This window comes from Crotalus tigris, unplaced genomic scaffold (genome assembly GCF_016545835.1).
Source record: "Crotalus tigris isolate CLP2741 ecotype Arizona unplaced genomic scaffold, ASM1654583v1 scf7180000019417.274577, whole genome shotgun sequence".
NCBI lineage: Eukaryota > Metazoa > Chordata > Lepidosauria > Squamata > Viperidae > Crotalus > Crotalus tigris.
Genome location: NW_024097528.1, coordinates 26,869 through 44,020, shown reverse-complemented (window position 1 = coordinate 44,020; position 17,152 = coordinate 26,869). Strand labels below are relative to the sequence as shown.

The following is a 17,152-nucleotide window of genomic DNA, read 5'->3' as shown; positions in this document are numbered from 1 at the left end:
AAATGAATGATTCAGAGAAACATTTTTTTAAAAAATTAGTAAAGATTAATCAGAATTCACAAATATGGTATTTATTTATATATGGACAGGAGCTGCACAAATGATCCAATTAGACATTCTTTTATTACTGCAGCTGGCTCTGGAAGAAGACAGAATTTCTTTTTTTCTTAAAGTATAAAAGAAAAAGCCACACATGCCCCCTGCTGAATAACTATCAATACCAAAGTCATCTTACCATGTATGTGCCACTGTGAAACGTCGACGTTGACGGATGCTTTTATTCACCAGCAACTTTCTGAAAAAGCATGGAGAGTTCCTTGGAGAACTGCGGGGGGATATTTTCGGAGAAGTGGTTCTGTTCCCGGACACTCTGGGCAGCTCAAGTTCTAAATGCATTTGTTCTTTGAAAGTCTTTATATAAATATCGGTCTCTGGAGCAGCAAGTTCCCTAGAAGAATCTTTTGCTGTCATAGCTTGGAGATTATGTTAGCTCTCACCGTACAAAAAACACAACAATAGGACAGCCCAAATACATTGCTGGGGATTCAAATGCTGATAAATCGACTAGCTCTGTGCTGATCATTCATCCCATGTAGACCTGAATGAAAAGGCTGCCTAAAGAAATGGCAGCATAATCGAAGAATGGATAAATCAATCCTGTCAGAAAAGAGCTTTATCAGGCTTGGCTTTGCCTCTGAAAATGCACCAAAGTGCTTTCTGTTTCAGTAGCCTCCTTGTGGATGTGGGTTGTCTGCAAGCTACATGGTGTGACACTCACTGAATTCATTCAGCAGCATATGCAGCTCATGAAAAATTCATAAGGACTCCCCGTAAGTCCTTTGCCAGATAATGTTCGGATTAAAATACTTAATCAACAGAAATAGAACATTGTGATGTTGTTTCTCCCTGATCCCTGAAAAATAACTGTTCTCCTTCTTATTATCAGATCTAATTGAAAATGGTTAGTTGATATTCGGCTTGTTTTGTTTGAAAGGTTTTTCATTCAGAATTATCTGTTCACGGCTCAGATTGCAACTGCTCCTCCTACAACATGCTGATTGGTTCAGATTATTTTGACAACTGTGTGCTAGTCCTTCCGTATACATTAAAACAGCACAACATTTTATCAATCTGACAGCTTCAAAACAAATTGTATACAAGACACCAGTTTTATAATCGCTGAACAAATACAAAGCTATCATAAGAATGTGAAATAAGGATAATCATGTAAAGACTTGTCATGAATTTATGGCAAATTAAAATATGTCTGACACCTACAATAAAAAAAGCTTTACTAATCCTATATTTCCTGAAAACTTTAAGACCGTAAGGGAAGTGTTAGTGCTAGGGCAAAAACAATAGTAGTAGGGTAGGCAGGCAGAAAGCACTTAAACCCATTTAAGAATTAAATGATTGCTAACATCTTGCAAAGAAACAATATAACACTTCTGAAATCAGGCAGAAAACTTCAAAGCTTTATAATCAGCAATGCAAAGAGATGGTGAGTTACTGCTTGACTCACTCTAATGAGTCTTAAATCCAGGCTTTTTAATTGAAATAGGAATACAGTTTTATCTAGTATTTCATTTTGGATCTTAATATTGGATACTCATCAGCAAATTTCAGCCTGATCCTCTAGCTGTGGCAATTCACAATTATGGTAATTCCCGTTCATCTTTAAAGTCCTACAGAGCATGGGATCGGGTTATTTGTGGAACTCGGGACGTCTGCTTTTCCCACCAGATTGGCTAGGATAGGCACGCTCCAGCTCTCTTTCCTTAAATATTTCCATTTTGCGGGACTTAGACAGGGTCCCTTTTCCATTGCAGGATGTGAAAGAATGTAGTAGGCTGGATTCCCAGGAAGGGTGGGGGTGCATTCCAGAGAAATAAGAGGCAGCTTAGTCCAGATATTTTGTGTGAGAAAAGACCGTGAAGACAGTTCCTCCCTAATAGTTCTCAGAATAGATCAATGTAGATAGTACAGTGCTTAGTCTGGCAAGATTCTGATTCTGTCTACAGGTGTGGAAACAATAAAGAACTCAGCCTGGAAGTATCACCACGTGTCATTCTTGGGGTTTGTGCTTGACAGGGGTTTGGGCCCCTATCTATGGAACACCCTCCCTCTTGAGATCCAGCAGGTACCTTTTCACTTTCTGGAAAACAAAAGAGCTGGTTTTTCCCATGTTGGATTAGTATGAAGTTAGAGTGGGAGGAGAGTGTTGTGGGCTGTACCGGGCAAGATGGATTATGGCACCAGGTTGTTCTGTTTATTTTTTGTTTTTACTGTTTGCACATAGTGTTCGGTTATGAGCTACCCAGGCTTTGCTTTTTAAGATGGATGGCCATGTAAATGTTTTAAATGAATAAACAAATGCTTCCCTTCTGGATTTATATCTCAATAAAAACAGAGTCATTGGTGAGCATGAGAATATAGCTAGTGTTAGGTTTTTGACTAAGAGTGGAGATGTTTTGATTATATTGGAAAGAAATATGAGTGGTAGGTCTTAAATAAAAATCCCATAATCCCAGTTCAAACACATAGGTTCTATGGTGTCCCATATGTAAATAAGTTTAAAAAATATTTTATTTTTATTTTTGAAATTTATTAAATGTATTAATAATTTATTATAATTATTATATTTTTAAAATGTGTTTGCTTTAATATATAAATACAAGAAGAATATACAAATGAAAAAAAAGTGGAAAAAAATTATAAATAAACATCAATCCAAGGTTTCAAATCTGAGATGCCACTTTCCCTGTAAAAGAGTAAATGCTACCACATGCTCTACAACAGGGCTTTTCAACCTTTTCACCCATTATACCACTTTTAGGATATGGCAACATCCAAGTATCACCAGTCGCCTAGCAAGGTGTCAAAAACTTGATGACCCCCCCCAAAAAGAGAAAAAGTGATAAAGTACAGGTAGTCCTCGACTTACAACAGTTCGCTTAGTGACTGTTTGAAGTTACAATGGCACTGAAAAAAGTGCCCCCCAAGCCACAGCCGAGCAAGACACCTGTCTGTCTGCCCGCCAGGCGGCGCTCTTCCTCCTGTCCGAGGTTTTCATTGTTGTGAGCATTTCTGTTGAGGACTGGCAGCGGGGGTGGGGTGGGGGGCGTTTGGTTTTTATTCCCCCCATCTGCTGGGTGGTTGCAGCAGGTTTGGGTCACTTCACATGACCCTGGGACACTGTGACCATCATAAATATGAATCGATTGCCAAGCATCTGAATGTAAATCACAAGACCTGGAGATGCTGATTGGCACTTCTTCTGGGCTCAGCAGAAGAACCAGGATCAGTGCCGAGCTCCAGCTGGAGCCTGGCGCTGATCCTGGCGCTTCTGCTGAGCCCTGACAGCCCCGAAGAAGCGCCGATCATCTGGAAAACAGCACTGATCCTGGTGCTTCCGCTGAGCTCTGACAGCCCTGCAGTTCCAGCCGTCTCTTGCCCAGGCTTGTGCGGTGCTGCCACCGGTTTAGCTCATTCTCCTCCCCCGCTACCACTTTTCTAGGATGGTCGCATACCATCTGCCAGGTGCCAATGTACCACAAGTGGTACCCGTACCACTGGTTGAAAAGCCTTGCTCTACAAGCACTTGATTATGTGCCATCAAATTGTTTTCAATTCTTAGCAACAATACAGATAGATTTTCTATGATGTTCTGCTCCTAACTTGGTCTTTTTGGTCTTCCACTCATTGCCACTGTAACTGGGTATATCTACCTTGTTGCTGGTCTTCCTCTTCTGCTCTGTTCTTCCACTTTTCCCAGCATTAGAGCCTTTTCCAAGACTTAGGTCACTACATAATTTGAGCCTGCACTACAATTACAGTTCTTCATATATTAATTGATTCCAAAATTGGAATATATAATTTGAAAGCACGTTCATGTCTCTAAACTGTCTTGATCTCTGTAACACCACATTGACAAACAAATGGATATTACATTGAAATAGGATGATGGTTGGATAACTTCATATCTAATGTATATTTCATGTTTCTTCCATCATTTTGACTTCCAATATAACAAAGGTGACAGCCAACTGTTTTCCAACATCCTCTGAAGTATCTAATAAATGTGGAAAAAGAATATTTTGTTGAATGAATCTCATTTTATTAAGAAAAGTACTGAATATATTTTAAAGCCCTTAATGATGCATTTTAATATGGTGTATCTCTATTACTTATTCCAAAGTTATTCCAAATAATTAATATTCATCCTAACAATGCTTTTAATTGCCATTTGTAAAATGTTGCACATTTGAAAAAGCCTAAAAGACATTTCAATGCTGAGACTAATTTAGAAGGTTTAGATGTTACTAATGCATCTGGACAAAATTGTGAAATCAGAAGGTACTTAATGGACTGTTGCCATTAAAGTGGATAAAGTGCTATGTGGGACACTTTTAGACTATTCAGATTCCTCTTGCAATAACTCGGAAATATGATCAGTAATTAGCTGATCTGTCTTGACACAATTAGCCCATACGTTCCTACATAACTCACTCTTCCATAAAAAACCACATATTTCACACTGAATTTATCCCAAAGTATAAATTTAAAATATAAATAAAGGTGAATATTCTAATTTTATCCCCAAATCTTTTAAATGCGTCTCTGTCAAATATTCCATAGGCTGATGTCATAGGTTTCTAACAGCAATTTTTAAAATTTTGTCTATAATTGTTTTGGGAGTTCATTGCTTGAATTTCATAGAGAAATAGAAGTTAAAATGTACGTATGCATATATGTATGAGATTTATACATTTCACATACATATGCCTGTCCAACAATAAAGCAAAAAGTTCAGAAAGTTAACAATAGCACAATCACATGGTGACTGATTTAACAGATACAACTGGTTTATCTTCAGATTATATAAATCTTACATCTCAGATAAAATAAATCTCAAGTTTTATTCTTCCCATAATTTAAAAAAAAATATTTTGTCAATCTGCTAGAAATATTTTAAAGATATTAACATGGGAATTCATGGGTACCTATATGCACCTTGAATTAATATTCATTTCCATATTTATCTTTTGCCATAAGCTAATTGGTGTTTCTGTTTATTCAATACCACTTTGAAATATTTACTACTATATTTTTCCTTTGGAATAAATATTCCAAGATACTTAAAAGATTTCAAATACAAAATGAAGTCCCCGTTTTTATAAATATTCATAAATACATTAGAGTCTCTATCAACCATATGAGGCTTATTCTAATTAACAGAGTTACCTAACAGTTTACCAAACAGTGGTATTTTATCAATATATTTTGGCATAGAATATTCATAATTACATATATGTCATAATATTTCAGCATACTATGACAACTTAAATTCAGCACCACCTGAATTTTATGTCCATAATGCCTTTTGATTCTCTGAATGTTCCTGTATTAAACATACGATGAAATAAAGAAATATTTGGTAAGACATCTTGATAAATGTGGAAATAATTCCATTTGTACAAAGGCTGACAAGAGAATGTGAATAGCACATTTTAATCCAATTAATAAAGAAACAAAAAATCCATATTCAGCCAAAACTTTATCCATGAATTTGAACTGTACTATATCAAAGGCTCTTTCCACAAAATCACTTCTGTTGATTCCTGTTTTTCTGAATATATATTTAACATCCTTAGTTCTGAACTGGGTGGCACTACTCCAGACAAACTTGGTCTGCAACTGCAGGTGGCAGTTGTGGCTAGGAGACCCTTTGCACAACTTTGGGTTGTGCACCAGTTGCAGCCTCTTCTGGATCAGGAGTCCCTGGACTCCATCAATCTGGATTACCACAATGCACTCTACATTGTGCCTTGTGGAGTGGGGCTACCTTGAAGAGCATTCAGAAGCTACAACCAGTGCAATGTGCAGTGGCTGGGCAGATTGTGGAACATCTTGTCCCTCAACGTGAGATTGGCTCCCGTTCTCCTGACCTTCCATAAGGGCCTGAAGGCCTGGCTCTGCCAGTTGGCTTGGAGTCCCAATGGGGGTGTATTACACAGGAAGTAGTGGATGGATGAATAGCAGATTTCACCTCTCCCTCATACATTCTTCTCCCTCCCTCCCCATCTTTTAGTCATAATCTGTATTTTTATTATGATTAGATATATATTTTAATGAGTTTATTGCTTTTAATGTTGTAAGCCACCCAGAGTCACCTCATGGTAAGATGGGAGCACACAAATTTACCGTAAATGCCGGCGTATAAGACGACTTCCGCGAGCGCTGAAATCTGTGCCAAAGACGGGGGTCGTCTTATACGCCGAGTCGTCTTATACGCCGGAAATACTGGTAGTTTCCAGCGTATAAGACGACGTTCTAGGAATGCGGCCCGGCTATAAAGACGGGGGTCGTTTTATACGCCGGGTCGCCTAATACGCCGGCATATACGGTAATAAAGAAATGATAAAATAAAAAAATAAAATAAAATGCCAATTACTAACCTAACATAACCCAAGACTTTTTCTTCTTTTATAAAACCAGACTGCACAGGATGGAATCACAAAGGTAATATTTTTTCTAGCTTATGTCTAGGGGCACTGTCAAAATTTTGGCATCAACATTGAGAAAGAAATTAGGTGATAAACTTGCACAATCAGCAGAAACTGTGCCAGCCTTCAAAATATGTAAGATATATGCTTATTTTTATTCCTACTGTATTGGAGGCTTTAAAAGATGCTTTTCTGAATAAATCCAGCAGCATTAAAAAATTGACTTGAAAATCGCACTTTTGAAAAAAAATGTTTTTAAAATAAAAGTATGTCCAGTTCCTGTGATCTAACCTTCAGACAACTTCACCTGGATGATTGAGAAGCTCCATCAACATTTTCCTAAATAAAGTTTTTCCAGCTATCTTTAATCTGATTTCCAATACTACAGAAATAAAAACACAATATTCATTTATTTATTTGCTTCCTTATGTTCATACTTATAGGGTCTTGCAAAATATATTGATAACATACTGCAAACAAGTAAACTAAACATACTTAGTTTAAAAACAATACCATAGTTGTTTCAGAAGAATCCAGAATGCTGTGGATACCATCAGTCCAGATGCCTTCCTGACGTCTACATGGAGTTTGCAACAGGTATTTTCTCTTTGCGCCCTGATAGAGAAACATCTGCCGCTACCTAGAATCGAACTCTCAACCTTCCAAGTGCGAGGTGAGAGGCTTTACCTCTAAGCCACCACGCCACTCTCTTGTGTGCATCCTAATATGTTTTGTATAATAGAGAGGACAAATGTATATCAATTTTTGTATGAACTTTAAAAAGAAAATTAATCAGCCATACACTATGTGGCTTTCAAGCATATATATGCTCTATCGGGGAACAAAGCCGAAAGGACGCTCAGCTGTGGATATATCTGGTGGTGAAAGGAAAGTCCGATGCTATAAAGATTTTTTCTCCATAGGAACCTGGAATGTAAGATCCATGAATCAAGGCAAGCTAGACGTAGTCAAAAAAGAGATGACAAGACTGAACATCGACATCTTAGGAATCAGCGAACTAAAATGGAAGGAATGGGTGAATTTAACTCAGATGACCATCAGGTATACTACTGTGGGCAAGAATCCCTCAGAAGAAATGGAGTAGCCTTCATAGTCAATAAAAGAATAGGAAAAGCAATACTGGGATACAATCCCCAAAATGACAGAATGATCTCAATTCGAATCCAAGGCAAACCATTCAATATCACAGTAGTCCAAATCTATGCCCCAACCACTGGTGCTGAAGAGGATGAAATTGACCGGTTCTATGAAGCCCTACAGCACCTTATAGAATTAACACCCAAAAATGATGTCCTTATCATCATGGGGGATTGGAATGCTAAGGTAGGAAGCCAAAAGATAACCGGAATAACAGGCAAGTTTGGCCTTAGAGTACAAAATGAAGCAGGGCACACGCTACTAGAATTTTGTCAAGAGAATACGATGGTCATAACAAACACTCTTTTCCAACAACCCAAGAGACGGCTCTACACATGGGCATCACCAGACGGTCAACATAGAAATCAGATTGACTATGTGCTCTGCAGCCAAAGATGGAGAAGCTCTATACAGTCAGTAAAAACAAGACCAGGAGCTGACTGTGGCTCAGATCATGAGTTTCTCGTTGCAAAATTTAGGCTTAAATTGAAAAAAGTAGGGAAAAGCACTAGGCCACTCAGGTATGAACTAAATCATATTCCTGATGAATATACAGTAGAGGTGACAAATAGATTTAAGGAACTGGATCTGATAGACAGAGTGCCTGAAGAACTATGGATGGAAGTTCGCAACATTGTACAAGAGGTAGCAACTAAAACCATCCCAAAGAAAAAGAAATGCAAGAAAGCAAAATGGCTGTCTGAGGAAGCTTTGCAAATAGCTGAGGAAAGAAGGGAAGCGAAAGGCAAAGGAGAAAGAGAAAGATACACCCAATTGAATGCAGAATTCCAGACAGTAGCTAGAAGAGATAAGAATGCCTTCTTAAATGAACAGTGCAAAGAAATAGAAGAAAACAACAGAATAGGGAGGACCAGAGATCTCTTCAAGAAAATTGGAGATATGAAGGGAACGTTTCATGCAAAGATGGGTATGATAAAGGACCAAAATGGCAGAGACCTAACAGAGGCAGAAGAGATTAAGAAGAAATGGCAAAACTACACAGAAGAACTATACAAGAATGAGCTTAACATCCCAGATAACCACAATGAGATGGTCATTGACCTCGAACCAGACATCCTAGAATGTGAAGTGAAATGGGCCTTAGAAAATCTGAGCAACAACAAAGCTAGTGGAGGTGACAGTATTCCAGCTGAGCTATTCAAAATCTTAAAAGACGATGCAGTAAAAGTGCTACACTCAATTTGCCAGCAAATTTGGAAAACTCAACAGTGGCCACAGGATTGGAAAAGGTCAGTTTACATTCCAATTCCAAAGAAAGGCAATGCCAAAGAATGTTCAAACTATCGCACCATTGCACTAATTTCACATGCTAGTAAAGTTATGCTTAAAATCCTACAAGCTAGACTCCAGCAGTATGTGGATCGAGAACTACCAGAAGTACAGGCAGGATTTCGAAGAGGCAGAGGAACTAGAGATCAAATTGCCAACATACGCTGGATCATGGAGAAAGCTAGGGAGTTCCAGAAAAACATCTACTTCTGCTTCATTGACTATGCAAAAGCCTTTGATTGTGTGGATCACAACAAATTGTGGCAAGTTCTTAAAGAGATGGGAGTACCAGACCATCTCATTTGTCTCTTGAGAAACCTATATGTGGGTCAAGAAGCAACAGTGAGAACCGAACACGGAACCACTGATTGGTTCAAAATTGGAAAAGGAGTCCGGCAAGGCTGTATACTGTCGCCCTGCCTATTTAACTTATATGCAGAGCACATCATGAGAAAGGCAGGGCTAGATGAATCAAAAGTTGGAATTAAGATTGCCGGGAGAAATATCAACAACCTAAGATATGCAGATGATACCACTCTAATGGCAGAAAGTGAAGAGGAACTAAAGAGCCTCTTGATGCGGGTGACGAAGGAGAGTGCAAAAGTTGGCTTGAAACTCAACATTAAGAAAACCAAAATCATGGCATCTGGCCCTCTCAATTCCTGGCAAATAGATGGGGAAGAAATGGAGGTAGTGACAGATTTTATTTTTCTGGGCTCAAAGATCACCTCAGATGGGGACTGCAGCCAAGAAATTAAAAGACGTTTGCTCCTGGGGAGGAAAGCTATGGCAAATCTAGACAGCATTCTAAAAAGCAGAGACATCACCCTCCCAACAAAAGTGCGTATAGTTCAGGCCATGGTTTTCCCAGTTGCAATGTATGGCTGTGAAAGTTGGACCATAAGAAAGGCTGAGCGCAAAAGAATTGAGGCCTTTGAACTATGGTGCTGGAGAAGACTCCTGCGAGTCCCTTGGACTGCAAGGCGTTCAAACCGCTCAGTCCTAGAAGAGATCAACCCCGACTGCTCTTTAGAAGGCCAGATCCTGAAGTTGAAACTCAAATACTTTGGCCACCTAATGAGAAGGAAGGACTCACTGGAGAAGGGCCTAATGCTGGGAAAGATTGAGGGCAATAGAAGAAGGGGACGACAGAGAATGAGATGGCTGGATGGAGTCACTGAAGCAGTAGGTGTGAACTTAAATGGACTCCAGAAGATGGTAGAGGACAGGAAGACCTGGAGGAACGTTGTCCATGGGGTCGCGATGGGTCGGACACGACTTCGCAATTAACAACAACAACAAATCGGGGAACAATTTAGTTTATTTTGAGAGACATCTTCCAGTTTTCTAGATGTATGTTGAATGCACTCCTGTTTCTGGAAACAAGCCGCTAGGGACATTTTCCCTTCTGGCAGAGACAAGCCTGTCTTAAGCAGATTCAGATTCTTTTTCCTTTCTAGCCTTTTGTTGGCATTGGTATTTCAAAATTATATCTCAGCCCGGAGGAGGGGGGGAGGAAACCACAGAAAGTTTTTTTTCAAAAATGTAATTTTTCAAGTCAGTTTTGTAGTGTTGCTGGGATTTGATAGAAGAAAACCAAAAATCAAACACTGAGTATTTGATATTGAAATAATCCTGCCATAATCCATAGGTACTGCAAACTAGATAGTTAATGGAATATTCAATTTTTGCAAGGTATTTGTGAAATCCAACTTGCATATTGTATCCAAGAACTTTCTCCTTGGCTCAATTTAATATTCCACATTGCCTATATAATATGCTACCCTGAGTCACCCAGAATCCTTGGGAGTTGGATAGCATACAAGTTTAATAAATTATGGCTGGTCGCATAATCAGCCAATATTTAGGATGTATTTGACATTTTTGTTTAGCTTTGAGTCCTTCCCAAGGACCTAGGATAGGCAGATAATATTGTTCAATATGAAAGATGTCATCACAGGATGTAAACCGTTCCCAGTAAAGTTGGCTTTTACAATTGATTGATAGTGATTTTGTCAGTGCTGGTGATGTTCAGGTGATGCTCCAGAAGTTTTGGAATTGCATCCAAGGAGCCTCTTTGTTATTGGTACTATCTTGCTTTCTTTCAGTCATTCTAATTCTAATTGCAGGTCTTTCTCTTCTGTTATCTCCAGCCATAGCAACGTCCACTATCCAGACTTTTAAAATTTTTCTTATTCACAATTATTGTCTGGGCCAGGGATGATAAAAACCCTCCTGTACCTGAGTTTCACTTACAGTATAAAGATTTATAACAATTCTATGCTGCCAATGTCACTCAGATCATTCTTTTGCAAGTAAAATTGCTGCTTTTAAAAAAAAATCATAACATGCCTCATTAATTAAATATTGAATCAGTTTCATTGGTTTCCAAAACCAGTGTGTGTGTGTGTGTGTGTGTGTGTGTATATATATATGTTTTCTGAGGTTTTCGCGGGTGTTTGTATGTAGGTCTTTGGTTGTTCGGGTTTTCTCCCGCGTAAAATTGGAAGTGTCTTGGCGACGTTTCGACGAAGTCCCATTCGTCATCTTCAGGCTGGTGTTTTCAGCTTCGTGCTTCGAGCAGCAATGTGTGGTCTTAGCTGTTTCTTCCTTTTAACTGCCAGTGGGGGTATGAACTGATTGGGTGGGAGCTTGGCTGTGTTCTGATTGGGTGGAGGTGTGTTCTGATTGGTTAGGGGCGTGGCTGTGCTCTGATTGGCTGGGGGGTTGGCTGTGCTCTGATTGGCTGGGGGGTCGGCTGTGCTCTGATTGGCTGGGGGAGTGTTCTGTTTGGTTGTGCTCAGGTTAGTCTGAGTTGCAGAGGGGTTTAAGATTTTGGGCTGCCTTGCTATTTTTTGGCTTCGCGTTTGTGGTCGTGCCTCATTTTCATGGAGGGTGTCAGTCATTGAGGCACGACCACAAACGCGAAGCCAAAAAATAGCAAGGCAGCCCAAAATCTTAAACCCCTCTGCAACTCAGACTAACCTGAGCACAACCAAACAGAACACTCCCCCAGCCAATCAGAGCACAGCCGACCCCCCAGCCAATCAGAGCACAGCCAACCCCCCAGCCAATCAGAGCACAGCCAAGCCCCTAACCAATCAGAACACACCTCCACCCAATCAGAACACAGCCAAGCTCCCACCCAATCAGTTCATACCCCCACTGGCAGTTAAAAGGAAGAAACAGCTAAGACCACACATTGCTGCTCGAAGCACGAAGCTGAAAACACCAGCCTGAAGATGACGAATGGGACTTCGTCGAAACGTCGCCAAGACACTTCCAATTTTACGCGGGAGAAAACCCGAACAACCAAAGACCTACATATATATATATATATATATATATATATATCAGATAAACATACATACATACATACATACACACATATATACATTGCTTACTGGTGTACACCGCTTAGAGAGTGCTCGCACTTAAAGCGGTATGTAAGTCTCATAAATAAATAAATAAATAAATAAAATTAAAGGTGCATACAGTCTTATACATAATGATACATAAAACCTTGCACATTGTAGGTCTAAATCTATGTACAGGACTTTCTACTCCTGAATAGTCTGCATTGGATTCTTAGGTCATTAATGTGGCACTTTTTATGAATATATTGACATCACCAATCACTGCATCTTTCTCTGTGGCAGCTTGGATTTTATGGATTTGAAGTAGCAGCCATCCTTAAAACAATTTACAGAGAAGTTCAAAACCTATTTATTTTCACTGGCCTTTTAATACTAGTGCTTACCTTTTACAGTTTGTATCAGTTACATTTTATTGTTTTATTGTTCTCTGTAAGCCACCCAGAGCTATTAAGGAGAATGACAGGAATATAATTTTTTTTGAAATAATCAAAATATTGTTGCCTTTATTGGCCTAAAAGTGGCATTTGATTCAATTCTCAGAGATAGGTTTTGGGTAGAAGTGAAGTATTCTGTATCAGTCTAAGTGCGATACTTTGAATTACAAAACTGCATAATATTTCAGTGCAAGTCCTATCTGCCTCAGGTGTCTCTCTGCAACAATTCGTAGCATTCTTTATTTTCAACATTTACATTAACTGTATAACTGAAGCTATTAAAAATAATGAAAAATAATGAATTTCATCCCCCGAAGCCAGCAAGCATCCCCATTTCAATTCTTGTTTATGTTATGTATCCAATCTTTCCACCAAGCAAATAGGCTAATGGTGGAGCCTCAAATCTTTGCCTTCGTTTATGAGGTGGTAAAACTCTGCATCAATCATTTCAAGACAAAAGTAGTAATTTTTATTAAAATGCTTAGTAGCTGTAATTATCATGTGGAAATAAATTAGAACATAAAATAAATTAAGGCTTCAAAATATCTCAGAATTATTTTTCATTTTTATGCTGCTTGGAAGAAACAAATAAAAAATGTCACTTATTGGGCCCCTAGGACTGCCAACAAAACTCTGCATTTTGCTGGCAGCAATCGTAAGTTCATAGCTATACACATTTTTAAAGCTAAGGCGATTAGTCTTCTGTTGTAGGTTCATGAAGCTGCATTTACAAAGATTCAAAATGGTCAAATTCCAATGTTTTAAAGCTTTGCTCTGAGTTCTCCAGAGTGTGTCCAACATTTTATAATCTGGACTAGTTCCTTTAAAGCACGGGTGTAAAACTCGCCGCATCATGTGACATGTCGCGACGAACCATGACTTTTTTGCATTGCTGGAGCTGGGCTCGGCACGGCCTCCATATGATGCAACCATCCTGTGGGCCGGCAGTTTGACACCCCTGCTTTAAAGGCTCAGATGAAGCTTTTCCACTTCAAATTCTGATCAAAATTCATCTTCAGTGAGAGGTATATTGCCTTCTTCACCTTCTTGCACAGTTTGCAGCCACTATGGAGAAAAGGCACTGAACAAAACCCTAGATACTGGGGTCATCCAGTCCAATATTTAATTGGACATGTAAGAGAAATTTTGAACATGTAAGAGAAATTTTGCAACAGAAGCAATATGTCTTTGACACTGATTTCCAGAACGATTGTAGTAAAATCTCTCCCTATTGCAGAGCTATAAAATTGGAAGTTCTTTCATTTCAGCTAACTATTATCAAACACCCACACAGTCCCCACTTCTCCCTGATTCAATGTCTTCCCATCTATTCCAGTGAAAGGAGATATCACAACATCCCTATACAACATTGATTAAAACCCTACCCAGTGGGGAAACTGAATCTGTCATGCATGTCTTGTTGTGCTGTTCATACTACAACACTTAGAGTGTAGATTTAATAGCTTCTTCGCTACAGAATTACCTTGGTTAGTTTTAAGAAGATTAAAGGCCTGGAGACAAAAACTTATGAAGAATGATTGCAAGAATTGGGTATGGCTAGTCTAGAGAAAAGAAGGACTAAGGATGACATGATAGCCTATGCCTTTTTTATTGTTTTTGCCCCCTCACAGAGTAGAGAGGTTCCCTAAACAAGCTATCTCTTCTTGAACTGCTTTTCTCCATGGTACAAGGTTTTCCTAAAAAGAGCTAACATCTGTGACCTTAATTAGAATCTTCCTACCAGCTGAGGCTGCAACTTGAAACTGAACAGATCTTACATTGAAGGCTTTAATTCAGTTGTAAATGTGTACATTTATTAGAAAATGATTTATTATTACTATTACCATTATATTTGTGACTAACAAGGTAGCCACTAAACCAGGGCTCTCGAACTGCTGGCCCACAGGCCGGTTTCATCATACAAAAGCCGCGCCCACCCCATTGCTGGCAAAACAAAAAGAGTCACAATACGTCGCGATACGTTACATGACGAGTTTGACACCCATGCACTAAACAAAGAGTGACTGTAATGCATATTGACAGTTAGTATTTGACTTAATTAAAACAAACTCTCTAATGTAGCATTAATTATACTATACTAACATTATTAACTGGGTTTTTTTTCAAAAGCAGACTTGGCTGTAATTAAAGGAGATGTACTAAAACATGTATAAGATTTAAGGAAAAATAGTAAAATAATAGAAAGGGGCCCCTTAGGTTACTAACCCCAATGCCTCACAACATATAGCAATCTAAACACAGGTGAGAACTTATCAGATAGATGACTATTTTGATGTTTTAGATTATTTGAAAGATGCTTTTCCCCATCCATCAGGATATCTACAGGAGGATCAAAACATTAAGATCACAGCTGTGAAGCCCAATTTGTTTTTTTATGTCCTTCATCCACATAAAACAGGGGTATCAAACTTGCAACATCACGTGATGTGTCGTGACCTATCATGACTTTTTTGCCATTGCCGGCAACGGGGTGGGCATGGTTTCGCTATGATACATCTGACCCGTGGGCTGGCAGTTTGACACCCCTGATGTAAATGGTTTTACATCATAAAGTCATAATTACTATCTTGACTTTTTTTTTTTTGACACTTGCCCCTGAGATACCCTTACCCTCTTTTCTCAAAACTAAATTCACTGTACTTTCCGTCTTTCTTTTTCTGACTTAGTTTCTAGTCTTCTGGTTATTATTCTTGCCATTCTCTGAACCCGTTCCACTTTGTCCGAATCCCATTTGGACACAATATTCAAGGTCAAAACTGAATAGAAGTAATACTTTATATTACTTTAAAACTATACTTTCTATGTAGCTTGTTGGAACCTTGTCACCTGCTGTCTTACATTTAGTTTCGATTCAACTATGAAGTCACTACCTTTTCTACAAATAGAATTGTGAAGCCAGGTATCCCCCTTCTGTACCTCTGCATTTGATTTCTGTTCTCTAATAGAGGATTTTTCATTTATTAAATGTAATTCTTTTATTTTAATAGCAACAAAATTTGATGAGTGGCTTAAATCCTATTGGCCTTTATCTTTACCATAATTATTATTACATGCAAAATTTAACATTATACACTGGATCTTCTCTTCTCAGCCTGAGCCTCCTTATGCTCTATCAATTTCCCCCAAGCTTCTGCCTGAAGTGTATAATAGGTCTTCAAGAAGACAAATTGTCTGCTAATTCTTCAACAGAGGAAATTAACTGTATATCATCCTAATCCAATGTTTCAAAAACAAGCCTTTAAATAAAAAACAGGAATGTCAAAAAGATTATAATGTTGATAGCACATCAAATGAATCTGTGTCTATCAATGTATATCACTTTCAAAAGAACAATCTGTCAGACCCACTAGGTAGACCAGACCAGAAAATCAACTCCACAGAAAAACTAGAATGATACTTTGAGTCTTACTTCCCCTTTTTCTTATGTTCCAGTGAATCATGTAGGCATTTCCTTGAGGAGCTGCCAAATATCTTGCTTTCTCAGGATTTAAAGACTATTATAGCTTGCTCTGTCTAAGTAGCAATTCTTCAATATTTTGCAGGGTTATCTACCTTCCTCCCTGCACAATTTATCTCATCGTAATCAATATAATTTTTGTCTGGGGCATGTGTTTTAGTTCTGAAGTTCTTGTTGTTACTTTTCCATTTAATGGTGTTGACCAAGATTTTTTAGATCTCTCAGAATTTCAGTTTCTCTTAAAGTTATAGTTTTAGCTTCTTGGTTTTTCAGAAATTGAGGAAAGCAAGTATCCTAAGATGGTTTTTTTTTAATGTTGCCCAAAATGGCTCCAGGAGGCTGCATATATGCTTGTTTTGTATGTTTTTAAAAATAGTGAAAACTATGACAGCAAATGGTAGCATCAGAACAGAAGAGAGAAAGAAAGTTTAAATTAAAACAAGAGAAGAATGTCAATATAAGAAAAACTGGAAAGAACTAGAGATAGAGACAGATAGAAAGCAGACAGGGGAAGGGGACAGAATGATTAAGGCAGAAATCTAGAACTGATTAAACTGACTAACTGAATATAGCCTTAGCCTTGCTGCTGTTGGGTTGAATTGTATGCAAGTGGGCTCAGGGAGAGAAGATGATTTAAGAACAGGCTGAACACCTGGAACATAAAAACAAAAGAAGAAAATAAAACTTATCTATTCTGTAAGTAAGTCAGAAAGTTGAGGAAAATGCTCCACTCCCTAAGTGAGACAACAAATCCTGTTAAAGCTCTTTTTGTTAAACTCCAACATAGTAAGATTGTCCTAAATTCTAAAATTGGACGATTTGCAACCCGATAGTAATTATGTATTATAAAATGTTCTGTCTTCTGATAGTGGAAGTTTCCTTATAAAATACTGTAACAAATATTTTAAG

General features: G+C 38.4%; 1 protein-coding gene across 3 annotated transcripts in view; it reads right to left on the bottom strand.

Moving 5' to 3' along the window:
- Positions 1–17,152, bottom strand: part of PDE4B (phosphodiesterase 4B) — a 208,318-nt gene that overhangs the window by 164,633 nt on the left and 26,533 nt on the right. Inside the window, exon 1 of one of the 3 annotated variants that reach the window (XM_039362296.1) lies at positions 236–879. The exons of 1 other annotated variant lie outside the window; for it this stretch is intronic. In XM_039362296.1, the coding sequence (XP_039218230.1) occupies positions 236–471 (236 nt within the window). In that variant the 5' untranslated portion in view covers positions 472–879. Of the gene's footprint in view, positions 1–235; positions 880–17,152 lie in introns of those variants that run through there. One more of the 3 variants, XM_039362298.1, reaches the window with a different exon arrangement.